Genomic DNA, 18,775 nt, shown 5'->3' with positions numbered 1-18,775 from the left:
TTAGTTTCTATTTTTAATGTATGGAATCTAGAATTGCAATACATTACCAACCCTTGACAGCCCAAAAATCCAAACGGAAAAGTCCTATCTCATTGTATTAAACGACGTTAAACTCACCAACATTGCAGCTGTACGGATAGCTTGAATTATCCTCTTTCTATCTGCAAAGTTTTTGTTTCATAAAATCCACCATAGACATTATGAGCTATTCAATAAAGTCAATAAATTCCGTGCAGGTGATATTTTTTTAAGTGTCAGAGTTTGGAAGCGCTCGTTTTCAATGACGCAACGTCCTGCTGCCTCCTGCATTTTACCGCTTCCAAACTAAAACACTGTAGAAAAAACATTTGCAGATACAAAGAGGATAATTCAAGCTTTCCCTACAGCTGCAATGTTGGTGAGTTAAACGTCGTTTAATACAATCAGATTTCTGTTTTCGATGCAAGGGTTGGTATTGCAAATCTAGATTCCAGATAGTAATAATGTAATCTAAGAGTTGCTTGCAGCTAAATGTAACTCAGCCAATTAAATGTGCGTGCCACAACACCTGTACAAGATTCAAGAACGACTGTGTTGATAGAGTTATGGGCATATCTTATCATACGGGGCCACTCGTAAGCCGTTTACACCACAGACACATATGCTGCTTCAGTCTAAGGACAAAAATGGAAAGAATTAATGCACTCACAGTGAGTGACTCACTCACTCACTCAAACGAGGCTTCTTTGTGTTTCTTCCAGCCTCGGGGCGGAACCTTCTTTCGCGGTTGTTGTTGCCTTATTGCGGGACTATTTTCGCGGGTGGACATGGTGTGTGCAACAACCAGTGTTGCCATGTCGGCTTATTATAAGAGACTTTGGGCTTGTTTTTCTGTAAAGTTGCTTGTAAATATAATATTGGTATAATATAGTTTTTTTGGGCTTGTTTCTAATGTGTACTTGCTTATTTAGGCTAGTTTCCAAAACAAGTTTTTGCCAGGGAGCATTTGTGTTGTTAGAATGTTTAAAACAAAATATATATATATATTCCACATTTTATTGCAAGTTTGTGAAAATAGCAGGTCTACAAGCTCACAACGCGTCACATCGTGACTCTTTGTGAGCTTGTAGATCGGTTATATTTATATTTAGGGTTTGAAGTGCTCATGTGGCCTTATGGCTTCTTTTGCCTTGTTTTCCTAGACCTGGTTGCTTATTTCTCTCACAACACCTGGCGACACAGGCAACAACTTCCACCCCTCAAACTGCCTTATTGTTTTCTCATAGCTTTGGTAGCGATAATAATGTTAGTTATTTAAATGAAAAAATAACTAACATCGCGCTTAGATGTGTTCTTGATTTCCCAAATGCCAAAGTAAACAATGGATTTGCGGGTGAGGTCGGTAGAGACACCGTTGTATAAGTGGGAAGGATGTAGCTTGTGAGTCTAAGATAAGCTAACGTTAGCCGAGTTGCTAACGTAGCGTTGGTAACAACAAGTCAACAACATGATGATGATGGGGATCAACTGTGTAACGACTGACTAAACAACAAGGATCGGGCTGTTTTGCTCGCTGCCTGTGGTGGATTGTCTCTTGTCTGGGAGTATCTGGAGCTCGGTCTACACCACGGCCAACCAGGTGAAAGCAGAAGAATACGGACTGGTGAAAGCCCTGGTTGTTTTGAAAAGGTGATTGATTGATTGATTGATTGAATTCTTGATGATACTTGATTTTGAGAAAAAAAAAACTAAGAAAGCACTATGGGCTTGTTTTGTTAACACTGGGGTCCATGTGTATTCAATTGAGTGAGTGAGTGGGTACATACAGTGTAAAAATCCTGAGTGTTAATTTAGAGCAGGGGTCTTCAACAGCTGGTCATCAGAGGTACTACAGGAGGGCCACCAAATATTTGTGTGATAGGAACGTCTTTTTTACGTTAACCACTTGAACCCTAGAATTCCTTTTCTGAGGGGAACATTAGCCAAAAAATAGCAGATCTACAAGCTCACATCGCCTCGCGCTAACCTGCGAGGCGTTGTGAGCTTGTAGATCTGCTATTTTTGGCAAAGAGGTTTGGTGTAGGCCAGGGGGAAAAAGAGCAGATTAAGTCAAAAATGTTCTAAGTATTGAGGGTTTAAGTGGTTAACTGTCTGAAAATACACATCAACGTCAATCCAACATTGATGACAGTACTGATTGTCAAGTCTATGAAGCCATCTATGAAATCTATGAAAATGTTTAATCTGCAACACAATGTTATACAATATGTATAGTGGGGGGTCTCTCCTTCATCTCTCTCTCAGCTAAGGGGTCCTTGGCCTGAAAAACATAGGAGACCCCTGATTTAGAGTATACAAATAAAACCAGCTTGTACTGTCTCTGATCAATCAAAATAATGATTTCTTTGCATGTTTGGTCTTTTGTTGTCTGGTCAGTTTTAGAGATGCTGTTGCCAAATAATTGTAATCAACCTTTTATTTGGTGTCAGAATAACTCATGTTGAATTGCCATTTCAGTGTTGGCCCCCTCAACTGACACTTTCAATGGGCGAAGAAAAGCCAGACACGTTGGACTTCGTCAAGGACTTCCAGGAGTATCTCAGCCAGCAAACTCAACATGTGAACATGATCTCAGGTTCTGTGAGTGGCGTTAAAGAGGCAGGCGGGTTGCCAGCAGGTAAACTGCTACTCAGTTGGCTGCTTTGAGCGTTTTTAAACACATCAGGTCATATTATCGCCTTCAGTAAGTACGCCTGTAACAGTATATGGAATAGCACTTTGCGAGGCACCAAAATCACACAATGATGGTTGTTGTCAGTCACTATCTGTCATGATTCTAAGTTTTAGTACATTTTTTGACAAAGTAATTGAACATGATGGGCATTTAATCATTCAGCGAGCATTGGCCATTTACACTGCCAATTTTGTGGCTATATTGCACTGTGAATAAAACTAATTTAGATTGTTAAATTATGAACATATTGTGTACCGTGTACAATGTAAAAATATCAATTACACATGTGTAAATTACTTATTTGGATTAACTATGATTATAATTATACCTTTCAATTGAATCCCAGTTGCCCTCATTTGAAGATTTTCCTCTTTCGTTAGTGCATAAATGACCATATAAATGGTGCATATTTTACTCCTCTCCTACTTGGCATCAATCTGTATGTCTGGCTGTTGTTTCTATAAACAGATTGCAGTCAAAATGGTCTGGATCACCCCTCTGTGGACATGTCCCTGGAGGACAGCTCAGGGATTCTGGTGGACGGTTTTGAGAGGACGTATGATGGAAAGCTCAAGTGCCGCTACTGTAACTATGCCACCAGAGGCACAGCACGTCTCATTGAGCACATCCGCATTCATACAGGTGAGTGTGAACATATGCAATGGCGCCATGTGTTCTCTTTCCGAAAGCACATAAATATTTCTTATTTTTGACTGTTTAAACTGCGCTGTCCAATAATACCAGCATGGTTTTGATATTGTGCCCACTGACATAACTGTCCCTGTAAATGTTTGTGTTCCTCTAACAAACAGGAGAGAAACCCCACCGCTGTCACCTATGTCCCTTTGCCTCTGCCTATGAGCGCCACCTGGAGGCCCACATGCGTTCGCATACGGGTGAGAAGCCTTACAAGTGTGAGCTGTGTTCCTTCCGCTGCAGCGACCGCAGCAACCTGTCACATCACCGCCGGCGGCGACACAAGCTGCTGCCCATGAAGGGCGCTCGCTCGCTCTCCCATAAGAAGATGCTGAGCGTCCTGCAGAAGAAGGCCAGCTCACTGGGCTACAGCCGCAGGCTCCTTATCAACTTCAGTCCCCCGTCCATGGTGGTGCATAAAGCTGACAACATCAACGACTTCTCTCACGAGCTGCCCCACCTGCGGCAGGTGGCGTACGAAGACCAGGGCACCGCAGCCGAGGACGGGAGCTCCCGGGAAGAACACCACCACCCTCACGACCTAGTCATGGAAAACCCGCTGAGCCAGCTGTCTACTTTGGCCGGCCAGTTGGCGAGTCTCCCCTCTGACGTGCAGGCCTCGACCCAGCCGAGACCTATATCTCCGGGAGCCGAGTCTGTAGTCGACGAGAAGCCTTTCCTCATCCAGCTGCCCCATCCAGCCACGGCCCCCGTGGTCGTCTCGTCCATCGCGGCCCATGCACCCTCCTCTTCACCCATCACCCCAGAGCCAAGGCCCCCTCCCCACAGTAGCTACAGCCCCGAAGGAGGACCCTGTAGCGAGCACAGCGGTCGCACCAGCACTCCCAGTATCACCAACAGCCAGCCCAGCACCCCGGCCCCAGGTCTGCCTGTCCCACACCATGAGACCCAGATATTGCTCCACTGCCTGCACTGTGACATCTACTTCCCTGATAACATCCTCTACACCATCCACATGGGCTGTCATGGCTATGAGAACCCTTTCCAGTGCAACATCTGCGGCCACAAGTGCAAGAACAAGTATGATTTTGCCTGCCACTTCGCTCGGGGGCAGCATAAGTAGAGACTGTAACGGTTTAAAGGACCATAATGGAGCAGCGCTTGGTTTTATTTAACACATTTCACATTGATTTTATTTATTGCTTCATAACTTTATTATACCGGCCTTGATGTAGCCTAGCCTTTTAAAGATGTGTGTACTCAGTTTGATTCAGAGGCAGGGAGAATTGTGGAAAATGTCACCCATGAAGGTTTTAGTTTGCACAGTTTAAAGTGCCCATACAAGTGTATGAAAAAGGGATGTAGTTGCACTGCAGTAAATGTCTTACTAACAGTTTTAATTATGAGCATTCCTTGAGTAATAGAGCCTTACCTAAATCATTTCAGAGTGCTTGGTGCATTACTAATCTTTCTTTACAGTGCCTGACATGTTCACCTGCTCTTGTGTTCTAGCTAGGAAGGATTATATATATATATATATATATATATATATATATATAAAAAGATGGCTGGTTGTGATGATATCTTCTCCCTGCTGTAATTAGATTGGTACAGAGCCATCAAAACGGCTATCGTAGTTTCCAATTGTAGCTGTGACAGCTCCAAAATTCTACTCCATGAATGCTGCTAAGAAACTTTAATGCCAACTGACTTTTATAATACTGGTGTGGCACCCATTTAAAAATGTGGCCAAATCCTTCTATCAGTTACCCTGGGTTGGTCTAAAGGCAAATTAAATGTACATGGAATTGGGTTTTGGTGAACTTATATTGTTTGTGAAGGTCCTCCACATAGTGCCCTTCAATAAGCAGCACCAAAGCAACTTGACACACATTTTGCTAAAGGGGTTTTATTGAGAAGAAAGCATTGCCTTTTAAATACTGTGTCACGTTCTGACCTTTTGATGTTGTAACCGGGTCACTTTGATATTCATAATCTCCACTTTTAGAGCAGTGTCGCCGTGTTTTTTTGTGTGTCTCCTGTGAACACTGTTTTGTTCAGAATTGCCAAGTAGCACCAGTGATGCCATGTGTTAGCCTTTGTGATAACATGCCTTGAGATGCCTCCATCTATGGTATGGATCTCAATGCTTTTTATTCTGAATATTTACTGAGTATTGTATTCTGAGTGGTGGGATAGATGTTCAATGGAATGATGTTGCGGCACAGATTGCTGCCATAGCGAGGTGTGTTCATTTATGTCGGATGCTGTCACGTCTGTTGCTTAGCAACGTGTGTGGAAAAACATAGTTACTGTTTCTAGGACCAACTGATCCTTCGTTACCCATGCTTAGTAGTGATACAAGAGGAGTCCACCCATACCAAATGGAAATTAATATTTTCAAAAATATTTCAAAATATACAAAAGTTGGCCAATGTGTCTCACATATATAATATATGGGAGAAAATAAATGTTGTGGGGCCAATCTATCAAAAATATATTGATATATTTCGAGGGTCCAAAATATTTTCCAGGGTCCAAATATTTTCAAATGTTTGGCCAATTATTGTATATTCTTTAAAAAATGTTTGATATATATATAAACAGTATATATATACAGTATATAGGTATTTTCCAGTATGGGCAATGGCGACAGGCTTACATTGTGTCAGTGTGTGTTGTAGGCGCTTGAACGATGAAGGTTTCAGCGTTTTTTGGCGATGACTCTCCTCACCAGGATGACAAATCATTTTGTGAGATGAATTAATATTAACTAATTTATAAGTAAAGTGTTTTCTAACTGACCAGCTCCTTGTCTCGTGTGGTCTCTTAACTCTTTTTTTTTGTCCATGCTTTGTACTATATTTCTGAACTTTATTAAATACTCAGACTGTACGTAATGACAAATCAGTCCAGTATGTGACCTGCTCTACACAAATCAGCTGAATGTAGCTGAAAACTAAAAGATTCTGAAAAATAACAGATTTTCAAACTAACAACATTCAATCGAGTGTAAATCACTACTGTTGTACTATATTCAGAGGTAATATTCATAGCTAGAATATTTCTCAAAAGATGAGACATTCTGTTGTTTTATTGCAACGACATCTAATATCCCAAAATGGGTTTAAGCAACATCCAACTGATTTGGGTAGAGCAGCAGACCAGACCACATACTAACTAAATGTTGCATTCTACAACTGAGACTCATTGAAAGGTTATTATGTGTCTTCTTGCCATCTTCATTGAAACACATTGAAACACAGTATTTTGATGATGCATTTATTTGTTGCTGATAAGAGTTTACAAAGGAGAGCAGTGAATTGAAATGCCACAATGAGCAGAATAGCAAGCGCACTAATGATTAGAAAAGATGAAGCTGGTCATTGGCCTTTCAGCTTAAGCCTTGATCTCCACATTGGACGTCCCTCCATCCTGCTCAGTATCTGGGGATGAAAGAAAACATTAAACATCATCATTCTTACTATTAAAATGTTCTTTTTTGTCTCATGGCGTGTTAATACTAGAGTCAAACACCGCCTTATTGTGCCTATTAGTAACCTATTACTTCGACTATCTACTCCATGACTGCTATTAGAACGAGGTACAAATGGCCTCTGACCTTTCAGCTGGAATGGACCTAGGACCATAGTGTGGCTGTCATGGTCTGACGCCAGGTCTCGGGCCATGCGGCTGCGGCAACCACGACGGCAGCGGGAACTGTTGTCAGAGGCTGGGCAGATGAGGACTCTGCACTGCAAATACACCATTTCATGGGCTCGCAGAAATTTGAAGGATTTGAAGGTGAAACGGGCGAAGCTATGGGAACCAGCCGTGAAGTCATGGTAGGAGTTGTCCCTGGCACATCTTAAGGAGAAACAGAGCCAATGTTACAGGATGATTGGAAGTTTGAACTTATATGGAAATCTTCGGTTTTCGATAATATCAACGAACTGCATGAGAATGGTGCTGTATCTATCAACTTGATTGACTTTTAGTCAATCAGTTGTCCTCTCTTTTACAATAGCAATGTCTCCAGAAGACATGCAGGTCTTTCATTGTAGCATTGATAAATTACCGTCATCTTTGAACCTTCATATAACTTTGTGATCAATTCTCATCACTGCACCATCTTACCCATTACGGACAAGGTCGTATGATCTGCCTTGGAAGTCAGGCGAGGGTGAGGCCACACAGGTGTACGGGAAGATGACCAGGCCAATGTCACTGCCGCTTGACAAATTCACTTGGACATACACATTCTGATTGAGAGCCACCTTGTATGGAAACTCTGTCACCTGAGAGAACAGAAGTGGAAAACTGAAACATCTGACAGTTTCTTTTCCGTTAAAACTCAACAGGATGGGAACTGCACTGGCCTCACTCACAAAGTGAGTGAGGCTGCGCGGACAGCCCAGAGCATCAGTGGATGTCAGCTTCCCTCCATCCAGGATACAGTATATACATTAGCCGTTGTGTCAGTAAAGCATCTAGGATTATCAAGGACCCCAGCCATCCATAAGCTGCCACCGTCTGGCACGCAGTACTACAGCCTCAAGGCCCGGACCAGCAGGCGTCTGCCACAACTTAAACTTTATACTTTCTTTTGACAATCTTAAATTTGTCATTGTTGCTACAATGTCAAGGAGCCTAAACCAAATAATTGTAATCTTGTGTACCAGTATACAAAGACAAATCTTGAATCTTGATATTGTGCATTGTAATACTTGGTTTCTCTTTCGCCCATTGTCACAAGTTTCTGACCCGACATAAAATATATACATATATATATTTTGGATTGTGCCATCTTTGTCAAATCAATTCTTGTGAAATCCAATAAAAAAATATTTACAAAATAAGAAAATGCCACTGACTTCCAATATATGTAGAAAAGAAAGAAACACATTTTGCACCTGGTCACTAGAATTGAAGCTCCTGTAGAACGCCATGCTGCCATTGAACCTGCCAGTGCCTGTAAAGTTGCCGTTGATGGGTTCATGGACTCTGTACATGGTCTGGACCATCATGTCTTGCTCCATCCCACAGGCCACATTCAACCTGAAGTAGGACTGCCGTGTGATCTCACCATAGTTGGAGGTATAGGCTCGGACAGCATTGGTGTACACCATTTTGGCACCATTTTCAACCTGTTGGTGGATAAAACAAAACAACTCAAATTACATCAGTCCAACCACAGTGTGTCATCCATCTGGAGAATGATCATGAAGTATGCTGTTAAAGTTTGGGCGGTGACAGACCACCCACACAGTAAAGCCTCAGTGTTAATGTATCCATTTGTAGTGTAGAAATGTAACCAAATGGACCCTTATATGGCTCCACTTGGTTACATTTGTATACTCTCAGAGTTAAATTAACAGTGTAACTTACCTTGAGCTCGGTGCCACAGGTGTTTAACGGGAAGTCAAACACCACTTGGTTTCTGGTGACAGTAGGTCTGCAGTACTGGTCGTTCAAATAGAGGCTGGAGCCATCATACCCCACAGAGTTCAGGTAGGACCTCTCAATCACAATGTTCATTTTTCCTGAAGAACAGTCCACACGACCTGACAAGGCAAAGTGTGAGCAAGTTCTTGTTGTTGAATGGCGTTTTAGCTTTTATTCAGATAAGACAAGGGCAAATATCCTAGTAAACATTTACAGTAACTTATGTATACAGCAAGACGTACCTTTAGGGATATGTGGATCAACGCTTGTGAACTCAGCATTGAACCCTCTGCCAAGCACAGAGCCATCTGTCCTGAACACCACGGTCATGTACCGTGAGGAGGATTGGATGGTCAAATTGTTTTGGGGGTAACAGACTTTGCCCAGGTACGGATAGTAGACCGATGGCCCATCATAGATGTCAATCCAGTCGCAGGAGCAGCAGTTCTCCAAACTGGGTGCAAACAATAATATCTAAGAATATCTAATATAGCCTATACTGTACATCATCAGAGAGCGACAGATTCAAGTCATGAAACGTGATATGTTCAATAGTTCAACTGCAAAGTTGTTTTGGAATTGTCATCAACTTAAAGAAAACAGTGATCCTCACTCACTGAAGGTCGGTGAAGGACAGGGAGACAGCTTGGCCGTAGCCAGCAGTTAGCCGCCAATTACAGTTAGCGTTGTTATAATATTGGCTTGGGTAGTTTGGGCTGGAGAAGGTCCCATTGCCATACAGGGAGCCTCCACAGTACTGTGCTGAGTGGGGGGGAAAAGAGTCTCATCATCACCAGCTGAAGCCATTTTGTGGTTCACACATAAATATGTGAAACAATTGACAATAATTTCAAGTACTTCTAGGAAAATATTAATGGAGATAATTAACTATTAATGGAGATTAGATATTAAAGAAATACCTGATGTAGCGGGTCGTTCAGTGGTGGATTGGCAGTGGGCTATATGAATGAGAGATGCAAATATATTGGTTATTACCTGACATGAACACACTAGGTAGGTAGGTAGGTAGGTAGGTAGGTAGGTAGGTAGGTAGGTATGTAGGTAGGTAGATGGATAAAAATATAAAATATACAACTTAAATATGAGTAATCATATGTAAATAAAAAGTCATAAAGTGTGTAAAAAGGTGTCAAAAGCCTAATGGTTGTGCAGACAACGATCAAGGAATTAACTAATTTGACGAATTCAATCCAAATAAGTCCATCCTTACATTGCTCTCCTTGATGTCTAACATACACATTCTTGGTGTCTTATGTGTGAATTTTATAATAATTAAGCAATATCTCAAGCTAGGGAGTGCCGATATGCAGTATAACATCATCATGCCTCGTTTAGGAACATTACATTTCTACTACTGCATAAACTATTAATCAAGGAATGGAAGACAACAGTTCATGATACTGTGATTAGTTTTTTGTTTTTGTTTTTTAATCCTGCTCTGCTCTGCCAACAAATGTAAGCCTTGTTCCTTCAGGACTCAGACAGAAATCTTGCTGCAATCAGCCCTCCTGACCGAGTGTGTAAATAACCGTCTAACATTAGCTAGCTGAGTGACATGTTCCAGTGCTGTTATAAACATCAGCACTCATGGAATGCCTCTTGACCAATAAAATTACTCGACTGAAACTAACTGTTGTAAAAACGGAGACAACATGCTTTTCTTCCCTCGTCATGATGAACAACAAGGTCAATGTCAAGTGAGTGGAGACAGGCAGAGTGAGTGCATCAACGCTGTTGATTTGAGGGACCTGGCACTTACTGTTGTAGTCATAGCAACAGTTGCCATAGTACTGACAGGAGCTGGAACAGGAGCAGCTTCCCAGGTTGTAGCCACAGTTGTAGCGACATGAGGGTCGAGCTGAGGGAAACGGGAGCATATTGTAACACTTAACAGCTCATTAACTTGTACTTCTAGGACAAAGATATAAACTATTAATGAAATACCTGTTGCAGTGGGTTGTGGTCGTGCAGTGGTGGCTTGGCAGTGAGCTATATGAATGAGAGATGCAAAAAGAGTGGTCATTACCTGACCCAAATACACTAATTGCATCCTTTCCTTGCTTTAAGATATGTGTCTAAAATATGAATTGAAAAACAATAAAATCTGGGTGTGCGGATTTTATTGTTTTTTCATGTAGATGTTTTGATCCAGCAGCCAGCCCATGCAGGACAGGATGTGCGTGGCTTTTGTCACTTTGTGACACCTTTTTCAAAAATATAAATTGAGACAACATGCTATTAGTCCTATACAGTCCTGAACAACAAATAAGTGAAAGTTGATTTGATGGACCTGGCACTTACTGTTGTAGTCATAGCAACAGTTGCCATAGTACCGACAGTTGCTGGAACAGGAGCAGCTTCCCAGGTTGTAGCCACAGTTGTAGCGACATGAGGGTCGAGCTGGGGGAAACAGGAGCATATTGTAACACTTAACACCTCATTAACTTGTACTTCTAAGACAAACATATAAACTATTAATGAAATACCTGTGGCAGTGGGTTGTGGTCGTGCAGTGGTGGCTTGGCAGTGAGCTATATGAATGAGAGATGCAAATAGAGTGGTCATTACCTGACCCAAATACACTAATTACATCTTTCCTTGCTTTAAGATATGTGTCTAAAATGTGAATTGAAAAACAATAAAATCTGTGTGTGCGGATTTTATTGTTTTTTCATGTAGATTTTTTGATCCAGCACCCAGCAGGACAGGATGTGCGTGGCTTTTGTCACTTTTTGTGACACCTTTTTCTAAACAAGGGAACCAGGAGACCTGGTACTGCCAGACCCCTCCCTAGTGGTTGAAATCTGAATGGCCTGGGTCTGGCAAATATAAATTGAGACAACATGCTATTAGTCCTATACAGTCCTGAACAACACGTAAGTGCAAGTTGATTTGATGGCACTTACTGTTGTAGTCATAGCAACAGTTGCCATAGTACCGACAGGAGCTGGAACAGGAGCAGCTTCCCAGGTTGTAGCCACAGTTGTAGCGACATGAGGGTCGAGCTGAGGGAAACAGGAGCATATTGTAACACTTAACACCTCATTAACTTGTACTTCTAGGACAAACATATAAACTATTAATGAAATACCTGTGGCAGTGGGTCGTGGTCGTGCAGTGGTGGCTTGGCAGTGAGCTATATGAATGAGAGATGCAAATAGAGTGGTCATTACCTGACCCAAATACACTAATTACATACGTCCTTGCTGTAAGATATGTGTCTAAAATGTGAATTGAAAAACAATAAAAATCTGTGTGTGCGGATTTTATTGTTTTTTCATGTACATTTTTTGATCCAGCACCCAGCCCAGCTAGGATGTGCGTGGCTTTTGTCACTTTGTGACACCTTTTTCTAAAATATAAATTGAGACAACATGCTATTAGTCCTATACAGTCCTGAACAACACGTAAGTGAAAGTTGATTTGATGGCACTTACTGTTGTAGTCATAGCAACAGTTGCCAGAGTGCCGACAGGAGCTGGAACAGGAGCAGCTTCCCAGGTAGGAGCCACAGTTGTAGCGACATGAGGGTCGAGCTGAGGGAAACAGGAGCATATTGTAACACTTAACACCTCATTAACTTGCACTTCTAGGACAAAGATATAAACTATTAATGAAATACCTGTGGCAGTGGGTTGTGGTCGTGCAGTGGTGGAATTGGATTCGCAGTGAGCTATATGAATGAGAGATGCAAATATACTAGTGGTCATTACCTGACCCAAAAGCACTTTATTGCAGCAATAAATTGAGACAACATGCTATTAGTCCTACAGTCCTGAACAACAAGTAAGAGAAAGTGGATTTGAGGGACCTGTCACTTACTGTTGTAGTCGTAGCAACAGTTGCCATAGTACTGACAGTTGCTTGAGCAGTAGCAATTTCCAACTTTGTGGCCACAGTTATATCTACAAGAACCTCCACCTATGAAGAGAACAGAAGACACCAGCATTTACAAGTTGACTTCTGACTTAAGCACTTAAGCTATATTCATAGTTAACCAGAAGTTTTTCCCTCTACATCAAATATCTCATGTGGTTTAAAACCGTTCGATGTCTGCTCTGAACATGTTGAAGTTTAGCTCCCACAAAGTTTTTATCGAATAATCCCAGTGACTTACCCACAACACGATAGCTAGCCTGGAATCCTCCGTAGTTGGCTGAGCGGTCACTTACGAAGCGGACGGTCAAATACGAGCCAGTGGAGTGAAAGGTGGTGCCCTGTCTGCCACACACCCTGCCCAGGAGCCTACTAGAGGTGCTGGAGCCATCGTAGACATAGATGGCATCATAGTTGCAGTTATAATCACCCTCAACACTAAGAGCAGGGAACAGGAAGGGCAGATATTGCAAATTAATCACTTAAACCCTATATACTTCATCAACTGGTGTCTATACTTGGTCCGCTCCTCTTTTCCCTCTACACCAAATCTCTTTGTCAAAAATAGCAAATCTACAAGCTCGCAATACGTTGCGATGCGTTGTGAGCTTGTACATCTTCTAACTTTGGCGAATGTTCACAGGTTAAGACATGCCTAGGGTTTAAGTGGTTAAAGCCACTAACAACAACAGTAACAGTGACCATGGACTCTTTCCTAAGGACTGTCACCTTTCATTCCAAATCGAAAGAAAAACATCTTCTCATTATTATTAGTGGATCACAGCTATCATTATTTATTATAATCTTTACCAGGTTGTTGATCAGACACTCTGCTGTGATCAGTACATAACAATGAGATTTACAACGCAAACTTACTTTAAATATGGGAAGTCCAGCTCTATGATTTGTCCACCTGGTCTGATGTACCATGTGCAGTGTGCGTTGTTAGGGTACTTGTCTGGATAGTTGGGGCTGGAGAAGTTGCCCCTGGTAGAGTAAAGGTAACCACCACATGGGGCACCTGAACACAAATACCATAAACAGATTGATCAAAGCCAAATCATCAGCTCTTATGCTTAATTTATACTTTGTTGCGTCACACAGCAAAAAAGCAAATCTACAAGCTCATGACTGATTGGCTATTTTCGGCACACACTGAAAATGACTGCATGGCCGTACCATGTGTGTTCAATATTGTCTGACTGTGATTATTTTATGATCATGTCAAAAGGACAACTAAAACTGCAAACTTCAAATGAGAAGAAAATAAATAAAACAAAATTCCCTAAAATTGAAAGGTCTAAGCTGAATCTGATTATTATGAATAGACATTTCAATAATGAGAAACACATGGTGAAAATAAAAGTTAAACAACAACATGCTGAATTTGAGTAATGTGTGTAGTTGGTAACATTTTAGTAACATAACAGATATAATTAGTCTGATGTTGTAACTTGTTTCTCTGGCTGACCTACAGTACACTAAATCTTCTACATCACAACTGTCAGGCCTAAATAGTAAATTGTTTTGTTTTATTAATTGCGTTTCCATTTCCATTCATCATTATTCTCTATGCTTAATGTTTGAGAAAAGAAATGCAAAAAATATTTTAGAAACCAACACACAGGATCATGGGTTTTGGGAACTTCGGGACAGTTACCTGAAACTGCAGTTTCACCCCAACCTGTGGTTGCCAGCTCTCCTCCGGCTGTTGAATTCGTTAGATGAACATTTGCAAAAGAAAGAAAGAAAAAATATCAATTATGTTCAGCACTGAGACAACAGTAACAGTAAACAGGACAGGGGTTCAATTTAACCATATTCACACCATTTTGCAAAATGACTGCCATGTGAATATGATAAATGTCCTGTGGATCCGAAACACATGCAACAGTTGCTTGCTAATACAGTTGGCCATAGTATAGCTGGATTTATTGGCTGATGTGAAAGCAAAGGCCAGATTAAGGCCAGACAAATGAAATTATACAGTAGGGCTATTGATTTATTTTGTGATTATTCTATCGATTACTGCTCTGATTAATTGAACAATCAAGAAGCTGATTTAATAATAAATAAATCCTGTTAAAACAAATAATATAAATTATATAATTTGACCAAATTATTCCGAGTTTTTATAATCGACTAAATCGATTAGTCTGACTAAACACTTTAGCCCCTTTTAATAATGCATCGTACAAACAGTGTCGTGCAAAAATAGCTGATCTACAAGCTAACAATGCGTCACATAGTGCCGCATTGTGAGATTACCATTTTTGAAAATTTTGGGGAAAAATAAGATTTTTTTTTTTTGTTTCTTTTTCTTCAAATATATAATATATTCAATCAATACTTTCTTATTACTCACGTGTGGTGTAATCGTGCCACCCTGAACAAAAACAAAAATAAAGTATGTTGACGTTATTAAAGAACAAAATATGTCATTATAACGTGAAAGGGTTATAAACATGACAAAAAATGACTACACATTACCTTGCACCCCATGGGAGACCATCACGCACCAAAGAACCAAGAGAGCCCACATTGTCATGGTTCACTTTCACCTTCCGACAGAACATGCCTCAGCCCAGAAACATAAGGGCTTATATACCCTGTCACCCATGAGAAGCCCTCATTATAGCCCCCATAAAGTGAAGAGGACTGAATTTGACTCAATAAATAATGTGTGTGAGAAAACACACCTGGGTCATTTCATCATATCGTAAATCGTGCGTTATCGTGTTAGTGAACACGCAAATATAATAACTGTTCACACCTTTGTTTGCTTTATAGGTTAAATGTTAGATGCCATTGACTTAAGATTAATTACTATATTATCAAACATTTTGGAACATTTTGGGTGCGGCAGTGGTTCCTGCAGGAAGTAGCAGCTGTCTTGGAAGCAGAAGGTTCCAGGTTCTATTCCCAGCTCCTCCTGGCTGCCTATCGAAGTGTCCTTGAGCAAGACATTGAACTGAACTGCTCCCGATGAGCAGGTTGGTGCCTTGCATGGTTTGCTCCTCCATAAGAATGAGTGAATGTGAAGTACATAGTAGAGTGCTTTGAGAAGGGATGTGTAATAGACTAGAAAGGCACTATATAAAATATCCATATATCTATATATCCATATCCAACAAACAAAAAATGAATACATTCATTAATTAGGGTGAACAAACTGACAAGCAATAAAGTGCCTTTAACACTACATGAACAAAACATATATCATTAAATTCATTAGGGTGAACAAACTGACAAGCAGTTAGTGCCTTTAAAGTGCCTTAAAAAAAGAAAGAAAAAAAGGTTTGGCCTACGGGTGGCACTGGAGGAAAGGCCATGGGGTCACCAAAATCATAGGGTTCATCCTGCAATCAGCCTATATGAGATACCTATATTCTGTGCAAAGTTGACACTTTGGCAGGCGGAGTTGTTGTTAGGGCTCAGTGCTTCTCAACCTTTTCAGGCAGCGACCCCCCGAAATAATCATATTTGAACTGGGGGCCCGCGTTGCGTTGAGCTTGTAGATCAGATGCAATAATAGTATCGTTTGTTGATTACTTTTGATGAAGTATTGGTATTTTTTCAAGGTATTAAAAAGGTCTTAAAAGTCCTAAAATTGTCACTTTATGTCATGTGGGGATCTGGTCTAGGGCGCATGAATGTGCTCATCAAGTTTCATGGCAATTCACCTCATTAGATTTTTAGATGGAAACTTTGGCCTAAAGGTGACACTAATGGAAAGGCCATGGGGTCACAATGTTAATATAGGATATTTTCCTATGTTTTCCACATTGTGCATTGTACAATTTAGAATTTAGGCATTTAGCAGATGATCTTAATCCAGAGCGGTTTACAGTAAGCAAGGACACAAGATAATACATAGTAATACATAATACATGCATAGAAATAGTAATCTAATAATAACGAAATACATAAGAAAACCAATAATCTAATAACAACATATAATACATACTTAAACCAAGAACCTATCATCAGCCTGTACATTGAAACTATACACACTATAAGATGCCAGGTCAACAATGACCTGGCAGCTATCTAAGTTTCATTTCAGCCTTTGCATAAGCCTGCAAGGTCATCAAGGCTCGGGCAAGTGCTAACATGTATATACCATGTTGTAAATTCATCAACCAATGGGGATGTCAAACAGTATCTGGTATCCACTTTCTCAATGCCAACACAATGTGATGTTAGTGGTGATTCACTCATCCCCACACCTAATATTGCTAAAGTGTTCAAAGATAACAAGTGCATAGGGGTCTGTCTGATTAATAAAACTTCACTGTTGGAGCATCAGTATGCAGATACTCAACTTTTGTACAATATGTTTCCTTTGTTTTCCTCATTGTGCATAGAATATACCATCTTGTTTATGTTCATGGCAAACACTCCCAATTACCTTTGTTTGGTGATGTTTAAAAGAAATCCATATTACTTGTTCTTTATATCCTGATGGGATTTATTTGCAGCACAACAATCATTGTTGAGAGTGTGCATGTTGACCTCTCCTTGCAAATATGGTAATAGTGTCTTTTTTATTGTATTTTCAATTCATAGTATTCTCATGATCTGTTTTGCCCTAACAGAATAGTATAAGGCTACAGCTCATTGGCCATGGTTGTCATTTAATGATAATCACCTTTCCACCAAGATGTGTGCGATCAAATACAATTATGAATATAGTGAACTTGCATTGTAACTTACAAGTAACACATCAAAATACTAATCTAATTCTCTTTTTCTATGTGCTCACAAAAATGTAGAATTTAGTCATACAGTCACCACTGTGTTGGCGTGCCACAGCCTGTGTCTGCCTCTATCATTTATCAATAGATAAATAATTTCCCATTTGCATTGCTGTGAACTTTGAACAATTTATAACATGAATGATATTTACAAAAGAGCAAACCCGGAACTTAGAGTACACAGCATAGCATGATCCCTCTATCTCATGAGAAAATCTTGTCTGTCCAGTTCTGTTGCACCAGATGTCACTGAAAGACTTGTCATCTTCAAGGATGTTAACAGCCTTTGTGGCGAGTACAAGTCGCATTGTGTTATATGTCTCTATAACAGCTCATAAAGAACACTTGGTGTTTGTGTGTTCTTTTCCCAGGACATGTTAAGTAAGAGGAGGATGTAAAGCTTGGACATAACTGGCACACTTGTCTTGTGGCAACATCGTAAAGTTTTAATTTATAGAAAATAATAGATTTTCAACTGAAAAAGTTGAACATATAAAGTGTATATCATTTATCGAAGTATAAATTGGGTTGCACTGTACATGTCCAGTATGCATACGTGCCCAGATCAACAGAATCAAATGTTGAAGTACTTGTGCCAACTGTTTGATCTCCAAGTTGGTGAACAAAGTTCACCAACAGTTCAACAAACAAAATGTTTTTCCACGTCATGAATGAACATCACTACTGAACGGCATGACTTCAGCGATCCAGTCACAAATGCAAAGAACACAAACAACCTCGACTTCCCCGTGACTTCCAACTTGTCCCCATGAAGGGGACTTTCAGTTTCCCCCACTCTCTCCCACCACAACGTGTGGGAAGTGCTTGCATCATGCTCATAAGTCAACATGTAGCTGGTAGAACGCCATTGGGTGGTCTTTCTCTCTCTCTCTCTCTCTTGCTCTCTCTCTGACCCATTTATCTAGTAGTGGCAGCTCAACAGTACAAAGCTGCCTATGAGTCACGGCAGCAGAGCCCCAGTCTCAATGTGTGGGTTAATGAGTAACCCAAGGAGCTGAGGCTGGCTGCCTGGGGTTAAAGCCAGGGAGCAGAGCTGAGGACCGCACTCACTACATCCCAGCAGCAGCAGCAGCAGCAGGACACGGTAAGAGAATCCCTGCAGTCAGTGGCTTTCACTGTGTTTCACGCAGTGATTGTTTTGTATACATGGAGAGAAATGTTTTGAGTTAAGAGTACCAGGTTTTACAAATCTTCACTATTGTGTCCTTTTTTTTTGCCTTGGTTTGATGTTTGAATGTCCATGTGAAGTGAGATGCAGAGTGAAATTCTCATAGGGCCTTTCGTA

At 40.7% G+C, this 18,775-nt stretch overlaps 2 protein-coding genes across 3 annotated transcripts; one reads left to right on the top strand and one right to left on the bottom strand.

Annotated features, from left to right (window-relative positions):
* Window positions 1-1,231: 1,231 nt before the first annotated feature.
* On the top strand, window positions 1,232-6,164 carry ikzf5 (IKAROS family zinc finger 5). 2 transcript variants are annotated; one of them, XM_084076334.1, is made up of 4 exons: window positions 1,232-1,668; window positions 2,497-2,656; window positions 3,182-3,355; window positions 3,526-6,164. In XM_084076334.1, exons 2-4 carry the CDS (start codon window positions 2,524-2,526, stop codon window positions 4,491-4,493), a joined length of 1,275 nt encoding a protein of 424 aa, XP_083932460.1. In that variant the 5' UTR covers window positions 1,232-1,668; window positions 2,497-2,523; the 3' UTR covers window positions 4,494-6,164. The 2 variants fall into 2 exon arrangements, with proteins under 2 accessions (XP_083932460.1, XP_083932461.1); XM_084076335.1 differs by lacking the exon at window positions 1,232-1,668 and having other exon boundaries at window positions 2,591-2,722.
* Window positions 6,165-6,769: 605 nt separating this feature from the next.
* On the bottom strand, window positions 6,770-15,224 carry cuzd1.2 (CUB and zona pellucida-like domains 1, tandem duplicate 2; the record flags this gene model as incomplete). The annotated part of the gene is made up of 21 exons (XM_084076093.1): window positions 6,770-6,816; window positions 6,993-7,237; window positions 7,508-7,668; window positions 8,284-8,517; window positions 8,759-8,934; window positions 9,058-9,269; window positions 9,433-9,577; window positions 9,736-9,774; window positions 10,596-10,694; window positions 10,781-10,825; window positions 11,138-11,236; window positions 11,323-11,367; window positions 11,743-11,841; window positions 11,928-11,972; window positions 12,274-12,372; window positions 12,459-12,509; window positions 12,659-12,757; window positions 12,954-13,150; window positions 13,589-13,733; window positions 15,078-15,098; window positions 15,203-15,224. 21 exons carry the CDS (start codon window positions 15,222-15,224, stop codon window positions 6,770-6,772), a joined length of 2,325 nt encoding a protein of 774 aa, XP_083932219.1.
* Between the last annotated feature and the right edge of the window lie 3,551 nt (window positions 15,225-18,775).

This window comes from Gymnoscopelus microlampas (assembly GCF_963454915.1).
Source record: "Gymnoscopelus microlampas genome assembly, chromosome: 13".
NCBI lineage: Eukaryota > Metazoa > Chordata > Actinopteri > Myctophiformes > Myctophidae > Gymnoscopelus > Gymnoscopelus microlampas.
Note: the sequence above shows the minus strand (reverse complement) of the source record. Positions and strands in the feature narration are given on the sequence as shown.